The 12424-nt window shown below is 41.1% G+C and overlaps 1 protein-coding gene across 16 annotated transcripts in view; it reads left to right on the forward strand.

The window, feature by feature from the left end:
* The window catches only part of SYNRG (synergin gamma), a 100300-nt gene continuing 87876 nt past the window's right edge, over positions 1–12424 (forward strand). For 6 of the 16 annotated variants that reach the window (XM_030881892.3, XM_030881893.3, XM_030881901.3 and 3 more), the window contains exons 1-3: positions 2–138; positions 6827–6867; positions 10950–11071. In XM_030881892.3, the coding sequence (XP_030737752.2) occupies positions 62–138; positions 6827–6867; positions 10950–11071 (240 nt within the window). In that variant the 5' untranslated portion in view covers positions 2–61. Of the gene's footprint in view, positions 139–6826; positions 6868–10949; positions 11072–12424 lie in introns of all 16 variants that reach the window. The other 10 variants (XM_030881908.3, XM_030881911.3, XM_030881905.3 and 7 more) reach the window with 6 other exon arrangements.

Here is a 12424-nt window from a genome sequence, read left to right on the forward strand (position 1 = left end):
GCTGCTGGGAAGGTGGCAGCGGTGGCGGTGGCGGCGGCGGCGGCGGCGGGCCCGGAGCAAGATGGCGCTGCGGCCGGGAACGGGAGCTGGCGGCGGCGGGGCCGCGGGAGCTGGCGCGGGGGCTGCCGGGGGCGGCAGGTGAGTGTGAAGACCGGGGCTGGGCGTGCCTCGCAGACGCAGAGCAGACCCGGCACCGGCGACGGGTGGTCGGTGGTTATGGCGGTTTTCGCCCACGCCGACCCCTTTTCCCTCGGAACTGGGCTGCGGGAGGAGGGGTCGTCCTCCGGGAACGTAGGCCGAAGGGATGGATGGAGCCCGAGCGCCCGACTCTTGTCCTGCAGGCTCGGGGGCACTGGCTGCTGGTGCTGAGCGGGGAGGAGAGGGGGAGGAGGTGAGTGTCCCATCAGTGCGGCTGCCACCCGGCTGGGTGGATAAAGGAGGAACTCGCTTCTAGCCCGGCTGGATCTGAAGCGACCAGAGACTTCCTTTTCCCAGGGCTTGACCAGGGGCTCTGAAAAATCTGTTCACAGAGCTGCACAAGTGTTTCCAAGGGGTGTGTGTGTGTGTGTGTGTACTCATTTTTTCAGTGTTGTGTCCTTTTTATTTTTTCCTTAACACACCAGAAACAGCAGGAAAATCTGAAGACCTTTGAATTAGTATATAGAGCTCTTGTAGAGGTAGTTTTAACACCTGTCTTCTTACTAAAAAACAATTCACTGTTAAACAGCACGTACGCAGTTATCAAAACAAAGCTTCCAGACTTTTACTTAGCCCTTAAACAAATTTGCTCTCTGTCAGTTCCAGCTACTAATCGCCAGTAGCTCTCATATCGAGAACATTAAAAGAGATGAACACTTGCAACCCGACAAGTTCATCATTTGAGGAAATATTTGATTCTGGGAAGTTTTCATCCCACTTCTGTAATGACCTAGTCTGACTTTGTTTTGCTAGCCAACCCGAGGTTCATACACATTTGGAGATAAATTTTGCTTTTTATCTTCAGCATCCTAAATTATTTTTGGAAAACAAAGTGTTAGGTTTTTTTTTTTTATGCAGTGTTTTATTTTGGAGTCATGAACACCACAGCGTGAAGCCTTTAAAATCATCACATCCTGCAGGTGCTTGTATATATGCCAGGAAAAGAGAGCAGTCACTTCACCTGTGTGCAGACGCATTTTTCACTTCCTCTTTTTCACATCTTTCTCTCTAGATTTAAAACTGTTTTCTTTCTCTTTTGTTTTCTGATTTCCACTTTTCATTAGAGTTTTTCATGAATACTTGATATAAGTCAGTTTCTGGCTAGAGAAGACAAATATGTAATAATCTCTTTTTTCTGAATGTGACAACAGTTTCTAAAGTGTTCTTGAGTGGCATTAATTTGATCAAGTGAATGATGAGTCATGGCACCAAGTTCTGGGGAAATATAAAACTTAAAAGAATTTGGCGTTCTAGGCACGGGTTTTGGGGGGGTTTGTTGTTTTGGCTTGGGTTTTTTTTTGTTTTTTTCAGGTGGAGAGGAGCTTGGGTGTAGAAAGTTGAGTGGATCATACCCCTTAGTTTGTAGTAGTTTAACATCATTGGTCCATGAACACAATTTTTTTTCTAAATATGGCCTGAATTGTGATAGAAATTAGAATGATTGACTTTAAAATTTCTTTCCTATTTAAAATTTGGTGGTAACATTACATTCTTAAGCTCTAGAGGATATGTGGGAGAGCAAATCAGCCTTATCTTGTAAAATGTGTGATAAATATTCTATTGGAGCTTTTCTGAGGCTGAGAAGCTGTATGCTTAATAAAGAAAGAATATGGTTTTTAGAGAGCAGTGGTGAGGGCTGAGGTTGTTTTTTTAATAAGGAAGCTAACGTTATGGTTGGTACCCTAAGTATATTTTAGGGAAAAGAAAAAGAACCAGGCAACCTTTCTCAGCTTTTAATGGAAGAAATCTGTGAACTATAATTTACTGTATTTCTTAGGTACTTGTCTGTGTCCTTCCTAAGAGGCTAAGCAAAAAGCACGGGCATTTTCCAGCTTTATCAATGTTAGCCTGCTTTTGATTGGTATCCTGAATGGACTACTTTAGAATAAATAGTAGAGTTGTATAAAGGGCAGAATTTACGCAAGAGATGAGAAGTATAACTTGTTTTCTTTTTTAAAGTATGGCAGGAAAAAAACAGTTGAAAGATCTTGATTAGACTGTGTCCTTCTGGGATAGTATCATTTGTGAGCTTGTCTATTTCCTGCTTTTATAAGCTCCTTAAGGGCCTCATCATCTTTTTATCTTCCACTGCTTCTAGCACATTCTACACATAGAAAACATTCTGTAAATATTTGTAGATTCAAGCAACGTTGTAGGCAGAGAAGAGGTATTTCAATTGGGCCTCACTTCAAGGAAGAGTAAGGGGTCAAGAGATTGTCATGGAGATGGGAAGGCCCAGTGAACATTAGGGGACAGCAGGTAGGCCAGATGGACTGTGGCACTGAGGGGGAGAAAAGAGTTTTGTGAGATAAAACTGAAAAAGTTGTGTTAAAACTGCAGAGGACCTTGAATATAAACTAAAAAAATTCAGTTTAAGGGGGAATCATTACATTGTTTTAATCCCAGGAGTAGCTTTATCAAATGGTCCCTTAGCTAGATGCACCTCACCTGTGCTATGTGAGCTGCGTTAGAAGCCACAGTGTCTGCAGGTGAGGGGATCCATTAGGAAGTCTTGCTGAGTCCAGGCCTCAGAGAGAAGGGAAGGCTGATCTGGGTTAGTAGCAAAGGTAACTGAAAGGGGAGGATGAATGAGATAGGCATGTGACAAGCAGGGCTCACAGTTCTGCTTCAAATTGTTTGTCATCTTGTTGCCCATTTTTTTGCCAAACTTTTGCTGTCTTATCAATATCTTAGCTGTTTGTCTAACCAGTCTTCAAGCATGTTGCTGCTAGTAGTCTAAACATTTCAGAGAGTCCTATGAATGGTACATAGGTCAGTTGGTAGTTTGGGTTGTATAATTACTGGAGTAAGTCATGTTTGTCAGTAATGTTCTTAATTTAGTTTTTGTTTATGTTTTTGAAGTAGCCTTTATATGTCTGTACATTATTTGGTTGTCTTAGTTAGGAGCTTGGCAAACTTGTGTCCTCGTTTGACAAAGGGCAAACAGGACAGGGTGGTGAAAGGGATTGCATAGAGCTTCATGGTTACTTTGTGGCAGAGCTAGAGAAAAGAAAATGTCACTCAAGTGTCCAGTTTTTACTTAGCCACTAAGCCCTATTGGTGATTGTAATCTTTAAGACTGATTTGCAAAGTCTCAATAGGTTGACTACTTAAATCTTAGTGTATGAGTAACTTTTTAAAAAATTGAGTCCTACCAAATTTCAACTTGCAGTTTAAACACTTTATCCAGTTAACACATTACTTAGCTAATACGTCTTGTGTGCAGTTCGGAAAAGCTGTTCACTGTTCAGACCTTTCCTTGGTGTGGGCTCGCTTGTCTGCAGAATTTGCGAATGGTTCAGATCCTCTACAAGGCTGTAATCAGGTAGATGTCCAACTAGAAATTTGTGAACCACCTTACAAAAAAATCTTGTTGATCAAAATATTTTAGAGCTAAAAGACTCTAAAGTTTGATTTTTAGCCCTTTTCCTGGGAAGGGGGAGTGTTGTGTAATAGAAAAATGCAAGGACACATAAATTTGGCATACCGTTCCTGATCTCACTATATCTTTAAAGACTATCCAGAAACCCCCTTCAGATCCTTGACTCCCAGATTAAGGGCTTTTCCCACTCAGACTTTTTCTTCCTTGATCTGTCCCATTTCCTTTCCCTCCGGTCTCAGAGAAAGAAGTCCGTCTTCCTTTTGCTACGTTAACCCCATCCTCTCAAAAACCTTGTTTTAGCTATCACTAAGTATATCTTTTGTATCCTAAATCTCTGTCTATGCAGGTCCCTTCCTCTTCCTCTGTTGAAACCGTTCACTCAAAGATCACCATTTTCGAAAACAGCAATCTTTATTTAGTAATCCTCATTCTTATCAGCTTCTCTACAGCGTTAGACACTTTTTCCTTAAATGCAGTCCTTCCTCAGTTATAACCCTCAGTTATAAGCAACTTCTTTGGTTCTCAGTGACCATTCCGTACTCAGTTTTCACTAAGAATTCCAAGGATTTCCTTTGTTGTCTTCTCACTATGTATACATCCCTTTGGCTCTTTCATCCACAACCAGACTTTAATTTTTTTCTTTTTTTACCTTTACTTAAAAGAACCTGGGTAGATTGATGCAAGGGAGGGGATCCAGCTCCCTTCCCTTGAGCTGGAGTTACTTTTCTGGTTGCCTATTAGATTCCTCCTCGTGGACACCCTCCTAACACCTTTCTCCCCAGACCGGCTCACACTGGGTTCCTGTCAGCAGGTAAACAGTGTCACCATCCTTACAGTTGCTCAGCCCCAAAATCTCGGCAGCATCTTCAGCCCTTTCTGCTTTTTCAGTGCTGTTCTCCATCCTGGTAGTTGCTAAGTCCTGTTGATTCTTCCATTTAAATAGATTTCATTCACCTCTTCTTTTCCATTCCCACTACTCTGGTTATGACCCTTTTCATTTCTTATTAAGATTATTGTAATAGTTTCTTAGCTAATTCTTGTTACTTCAAGTCTTCTCTGTCATACCCCATTACCAGAGAAACCTACAGCACATTTCTTTTTTTTTTTTATAAATCTAGATTGTTTTTAGTAAGTGTATTTCTTTTATTTATTTATTTATTTATTTATTTGGCTGTGCTGTGTCTTCGTTGCTGCTCAGGCTTTCTCTAGTTGCGGCAAGCGGAGGCTACTCTTCGTTGCGGTGTGTGGGCTTCTCACTGCGGTGGCTTCTCTAGCTGCAGAGCTTGGGCTCTAGGCACGCGGGCTTCAGTAGTTGTAGCACGCGGGCTTCAGTAGTTGTGGCGCACGAACTCTAGAGCGCAGGATCAGTAGTTGTGGTGCGGGTTTTGTTACTCTGCGGCATGTGGGATCTTCCCGGACCAGAGCTCGAACCCATGTCCCCTACATTGGCAGGCGGATTCTTAACCCCTGCACCACCAGGGAAGCCCTACAGCACATTTCTAATCATTTCACTAGAGAAAAATGTATGACATCAGGGAAATGTAGATCTAAATCACAATGAGATACCCCCTCATACCCATTAGGATAACTATCATTATAAACAAACAAACAAAAATTCAGAAAATAACAAGTGTTGGTGAGGATGTGGAGAGATTGGAACCCTGGTGCATTGCTAGTGGGAATGTAAAATGGCGTAGCTGCTGTTGAAAACAGTTTGGCAGTTTTTCAAAAAGTAATCATAGAATTACTCTATGACCCAGCAATTCCACTCCTAGTTAGAGACCCAGAAGAATTGAGAGAGGGACGCAAACAAATACTTGTACACCAGTGTTCATAGCAGTATTATTCACAACACCCAACCCAGCTGTCCATCAACAGATGAATGGATAAGCAAAATGTGGTACATACATACAATGGAATATTATTCAAGCCATAAAAAAAGAATGAAATTCTCATGTGTGCTACAACATGATGAACCTTGGAAACATTATGCTAAGTGAAATAAGCCAGATACAAAAGGACAAGTATTGTATGATTCCACTTAATATAAGGTAGCTAGAATAGGCAAGTTCATCAAGCCAGGAGGTAGAATAGTGGTTACCAGGGGTTGCAGGGAAAAAGTAATGGGAAGTTATTTTTTTAATGGGTACAGAGTTTCTGTTTGTGATGATGAAAAAGTTCTGGAAATGGATCATGGTGATGGTTGTACAACATTGTAATGCCACTGAACTGTACACTTAAAAATGGTTAAAATGGTAAAATTTTATATTGTGTATATTTTACCACAGTTTAAAAAAAATCTCTGGGGGCTTCCCTGGTGGCACAGTGGTTGAGAGTCCGCCTGCCGATGCAGGGCATGCGGGTTCGCACCCCGGTCTGGGAGGATCCCACATGCCGTGGAGCGGCTGGGCCCGTGAGCCATGGCCGCTGAGCCTGTGCGTCCGGAGCCTGTGCTCCGCAACGGGAGAGGCCACGACAGTGAGAGGCCCGCGTACCGCAAAAAAAAAAAAAAAAAAACAAAAAAAAATCTCTGACTTTATACCGTACTCAAAATAAAATCAAACATTTTAAAGGCCCTCTACATTTTGCTTACTTTTTCAGTCCTATATCTTATATTCAACCTTAAATCATTTCTCTGAACACACTACAGCTCCGGCCTCTGAGATTTTGCTCAAGCTATATAGTGTGCCTCTCTTTAAGATTCAGCTCAAGAGATACCTCCAAGAAACTTCCCAAGATATAAACCATAAAATTAATCTTTTTCTTCTCATTTCTGTTAGTATTCTGGCCCTCTCACAGCCCTTAGCACATTCTGTCCTATGTTAAAGTTATTTGCCTGCATCTGTGTCTTCAGCGAAACTGAGCTCATTCAGGCCTTTCATGTAGTAGGCACCCAATAAATGTTCACTGAATTGAATCTAATCCAGCCCTCTCATTTTATGGATGGGGAGATTGGAATCCAGGGGAGTCACATTGGAATCCAGGGGAATCCGGGGGAGTGACAGAACCAGGACCAGTTTCAAGGTCTTCTGTCTTCTGGCTCAAAACTTTTCTCCCTACACTAGCATGCTGACTGTCATGCATCCTGTGGATGGTCAATCTGTATTGATGGTGGATGATTCAATATTGTACTGTGGAAGAGATGCCACGGCCCAGGCTATAATTTTTTACTTTATGTGAAATGTTACATGTTTTATCTGAACTCTTTGCACGTAGGAAAATCCTGATATATTTTTCTGTTTTCAGCTTCATGTTTCCAGTTGCAGGTGGAATAAGACCCCCTCAAGGTATGTGAAAGCTTAAGTTTTCAACTTTCATTTTTCACTGTTATGTCTGAACTTGGGGATTAAGTGGGTAAAAAAGTTCTGTTGCTGCCAAATAGAGTAAAATTTTCTTATAGTCTGGAACCTCTATGACAGCTTACTCTTAAAATTTCTCAAAAATTGTGTAATTTGGCAAATAAGAAGGATCATTCCTCATTTCTCCCAAACTTATTTAAGCATTGTATTGACAGGTTATTATTTAATCTCAGAGATGAAGGAGACTTTCAAGACAAAAGTATTGAAGAAACAGGTGACAAAGATGAAATGAGTTGTAGTTCTCTGAATGCCATCTTCCTCCTGTCTGTCTTCTAGATTGTTAGCTCCGTGGGGCAGGGGCTATGTCTGCCTTATGCTCGTCAGTATCTCCAGCACCCAGCATGTTGATAGAAAATAATAGGGTCTTTATAGATGCTTGTTGAATGAATAAATGAACCCCTTTAGTTATTTTATACTTATGTTTTCTCTATATGAATTTGGTCTTATTTTAATCATGTACATAAGAGATCACATATTCTGATTCCGTTTAAACTATTTTACGTCTCAGTTTTATTCCTAGTAATTTCTCCACTAGGTATATCCCTTCTCTCTTGGTTTCAGACAAGGGCCCACCAATACTGATTCTAGCTTTGTCTTCAAGGAAACAGTAGTGAAGGGATATAATCTTGACTCATGCTTCTGTGTCACTGGAACACAAAACTGATGAAAGAATGTCTGCCCTTCTTTCTGCTCACTTCTCCCACTCCAATGTGCCCCCCTCCTCTCCACAGGCCAAGCTGCTCTGAAAACCGGCCCTGCTCACAAAGCCAGTGTTAACTGGTTATGGTAGACTTGCTAGAGAAACAGAGACTCCTAGGTCACCAGTAGAGATGAATGATAAAGAGCAGCTCAGTAGCAGGTGGTCAGTGTCTCCATTTATAATCAGTGATGGAGGTTGAGTTTCAGGTAAATTTTTCCAAGGGTCAGTTGTATTCTTTTCATTGTGCTCACATTTATGCATTATTTAAGCTATCTGTAATTAGATGTGTCCCAGATTTAGATCAAATGGTTTGAGATCTTTTGTACTTTAGGAGGGCATTAGAGAGTTGTGTGTTCATTATTGTGGCTCTTCATTTTGCATTTTTATAAACTTTCAAGTAAAAATCTACATATGGAGCAAAGGAACAGGACAAGAAGAGCGCCCAGAAGGTTGCCTGATATTTTTTCTTCTGGAATTTGGAATTGTTTTCAAGATTTTTTTACAAAGTATGTTAGAGTGGACTTTCTGATCTTTTGAAGGCATTAAAAGTGCAGGGGTTATTTCTGAAAGCATATACAAGGAACAGACAAGAAGAGTAGCTATAAGATCATTGAGTAGGTGAATAGGAGACAGGAGAGAAACAAGACTTGTTTTTTACTGTGTATACTTCTGTGCCATTGAATGTTGTACCAAATCCTTGAGTTACCTGTTCGACTTAAATACACTTAGGAAAATAAATAAAACTTTAGGTCCAAAGGCATAAGAGGGAAGACATCTTACTATGCTATATTCAGTCTGTGTGTTCTTTTTTTTTTTTTTTGGTAAATTTATTTATTTATTTTGGCTGTGTTGGGTCTTTGTTATTGTGCGTGGGCTTTCTCTGGTTGCAGCGAGCAGGAGCTACTCTTCCTTGCAGCGTGTGGACTTCTCATTGCTGTGGCTTCTCTTGTTACGGAGCACAGGCTCTAGGCACGTGGGCTTCAGTAGTTGTGGCACGCGGGCTCAGTAGTTGTGGTTCGCAGGCTCTAGAGCGCAGGCTCAATAGTTGTGGTGCATGGGCTTAGTTGCTCTGAGGCATGTGGGATCTTCCCAGACCAGGGCTCGAACCCGTGTCCCCTGCATTGGCAGGCGGATTCTTAACCACTGCGCCACCAAGGAAGTCCCCAGTCTATGCATTCTAATTCTCCATGACACCTCAAGGCCTTCGCATTTGGTGTTCCTTTGTCTAGAATACTCTAACCAAATATCCTCATGGCTCACTCCCTTCAAGTGCTTGCTTAAATGCCACCCTTTTGGAGAAACCTTTTCTGACTATGAAACAGCAACCACTCCTTTCCCTGGCTCTTCCTTTCCCCCATCCCCACCTGATATCCACTTATTTTTTTCTTTTTTTATTATCTGTCTCCCCCAATTACAGTGTAAGTTACATGAGAGCAAAGACCTGGCTTTGTTCAATGTTGTGTCCCTAGAATGGTGCCTGACATGGAGTAGGCCCTCAAATATTTGAAAAAATGGTTAATATAAATGAATAGTTTGCCACTAATAAATGTTACCTACAAATGTGGTGTCCATGCTTCTGAAATTAAACTCTGTATGAATAACCTTGAAGGTACACAGAATCCACGAGATAAATATGGTATACTTTACCAGACCTTTAATTTTTTTAATCAAAATTTGATTTTAAAAAGTTCCTTATACTAGAACCAGCATGGATGTAATATGTCGTACAGTGCAAAATTAGGATGAAATTTGTGTTCAGGCTATGTAGGGATTTTGTTTTATTCACTGTTGCATACCAGGTATCTAGAACTGTGCCTAAAGTGTGGTAGGCATTTCATATTTATTAAATCCCTGAAGGGACGTAATCTTTATTCTCCTGTACTCTTGGGAATACTTCATTGGAAAAGTTTGGGAGGTTCTATACTATAAAACACACTTTCATGATGGTTTTCCTGCCATTGCATTATATACTTTGCATGCTGATAGCTGTTTGTGGTGTTATATTAATTATTCGTGTAAGGAAAGAGAAGAGGAATATCATTTCTTTGAGCATATTAGGTATTAAACAGTTTCACAGATGTGAAACCGAGGCACAGAAAGAAGTTAATCAAGTTGCTTAAGATCCCAAACCTAGCAAGTGACATTTTTAGGTGGCTTCCAGAGTTCATGCTTTTAACTACTTTTGTATTAAAAGTAACTTAATTAGTATTAGTATTAATTAGTATTAACTCTTAACTACTAGTAATCTGCTGCTGTATAAAAAATTACCCCAAAACTTAAAGAAAATAAACATTTTACTGTTTTACACTTTGTGTGGGTTGGGTATCTGGGAGTGGCCTCACTAGGTGTTTTTGGCTTAGGGCCAAGGAGATTGCATTAAAGATGTCAACTAGGACTGTAGTCATGGGAAGCTTTGATGGGTTTGGTAGATCTGTTTCCCAGATGGCTCACTCACATAGATGGCAAATTCATGCTGCCTTTTGGCAAGAGATTTCAGTTCCTTGCCACATGGATTCTCCATTCCCCCTAGGACTGCTTGAGTATTCTCATGATGTGGCAGTGGGTTTCCCCAACGGGTGATCCAGGAGAGCAAGAAGGAAGCTGCAGTGGTTATTAGGAACCTTGGGGGACTTCCCTGGTGGTCCAGTAGTTAAGACTGCGCTCCCAGTGCAGGGGGCCTGGGTTCAATCCCTGGTCGGGGAACTAGATCCCACATGCCGTAACTTAAGAGCCCGCACGCCGTAACTTAAGAGCCCGCACGCTGCAACGAAGATCCCCCACATGCATGCTGCAACTGAGACCTGGTGTGGCGCAGCCAAATAAATAAATATGATAAAGAGAGGGAGGAAGGGAGTGAGAAAGAAAAGAAAAAAGAAAGGGAAAGAAAGAAGAACCAGCCTTGGAAGTTACACACCGTCATTTCCACAATATCCTATTGGTTATTCTGGTCCGCCCTATTCAGTATGGGAGGGAAGGACAAGGATATGAATACCAAGAGGCAGAGATTGCTGGGGGCCATCTTGAAGGCCAGTTAGGCCATATTGTGTATTTTTTAAGTATGCACAAAAATTCTGTGGAATAGGTATTATTATCTTCATTTTACAGATGAAGTTTTGTAACTTGCCCAAGATCACATAGCTAAGTAAATGATGGAATTGGAATTCCTACTCAAGTCTGTCTCACTCCAGAGCCTGTGCCTTTTCCTCTATACTGTGCCACCTCCCAAGTAACAAGTCCTTTAGGTGCTTATGGTTTTAAGAAAATAAACTGTAAAACACATTGACCTTAGTGATATCTTTATGTTTTTCAGCAGGTCTGATGCCGATGCAGCAACAAGGATTTCCTATGGTCTCCGTCATGCAGCCTAATGTGCAAGGCATGATAGGAATGAATTACAGCTCTCAAATGTCCCAGGGACCTATTGCTATACAGGTACTTGCCTCTTTAGCCAATGTTTGCAAAGTTATCGTTTGTTGTTAACTGTGTTCTAAGAGCTACATACTAGGAGCTTAATGTTATATTTAGAAATAAGTGTAGTCTGCATCTTAGGTGGCTTCCTTCAAAATAAAATGAATATATGTTTGTAAGAGTGAAAAAAAAAGATAAATCATTTAAGAAAAATCTGGTGACCTCTATATTTGACTACTGACTTAGAAGAATTATAGAATGGCATCTTGGAAAGTTTAGGGACCTGATGCCATGAAATCACATTGTTAGAAGAACTCTACTATTCTCATGAAAGGAGCAGTATTGTCGTTTGCAAGGCTTAGGTACTGCTTTATATTGAATTGTCTCATCTAATCCCCATAACAATTTTTAAGAGGTGGTATCTCCATTTTTCTGATGAGGAAACTGAAGTGTTGTGAGGATGCTCACAGAGCATAGCCACGATTTGAACCTGTGTCTTCAGTAGGTCTGTACTTGACTATTTATACATTGAATTCTCTCTTGAGAGCATCAGAGAGCCATTGACTGGTATAAAGCGTGGAATGACGCAATCAGAATTTTGTTTCAAAAAGATCATTCTGACTGCTGATTGGAGAGTGATTAGAAGGAGAGGGGAGAGCGAAAGTGGATGTAAGGAGAATCATTAAGAGGCTGATGTAGTGAGAGCAGGTGAGATGTTGGCTTAACTTAGGGTGGTAGCAGGTGCGTGCAGAGATGGATGTTTTTGAGAACTTCTTAGGAAATAAAATGAAGAGAACTTGATGAAGGATTGGATGTTGAAAATAAAGGAGAAGGTGGTATCACATTGATTCCCCGTTTTCTGCATGAGCCACTGACTGGTCATTTATTAATAAAAGAAACACCAGAAGAGATTGTTTGCTGGAACATAATTGTTGATTTTTAAGGACCCATGAAATATTCAAGTGGGGCTGTCCAGAGACAATCAGTTGACCTGGCACTCAAGATTTTTCACTCTCGGTTGAAAATTATAGATTTGGGAATCATGCACACATAGAAGGTAATTGATGCCATAGGGGTGAACTAGAACATCCAAGAACCCTATAGATGGAGAAAATAGTCCAGGATAGAGCCTTCAGAATTTCAGTGTTTAAATCTAAGGGAGTGAGTTGCAAATGGAGGAGATCGAAGAGGAACAGCCACAGAAGGTGGTGGGGTTGCGGGGTGGGGGGATTAAAGAAAAAAAACATGGGTGTCAGACCTAAGTTCAAAGCCCAGCTTTGCCACTTACCTGTAAAACGCGGATTTAATAATAACTTGCCTGTACGGTTATAGAAAGAATTGAAAAAGGAATTATATAAAGCACTTGGAATTGTACCT

Source organism: Globicephala melas, chromosome 20 (genome assembly GCF_963455315.2).
Source record: "Globicephala melas chromosome 20, mGloMel1.2, whole genome shotgun sequence".
In the NCBI taxonomy this organism is placed as follows: Eukaryota; Metazoa; Chordata; class Mammalia; order Artiodactyla; family Delphinidae; genus Globicephala; species Globicephala melas.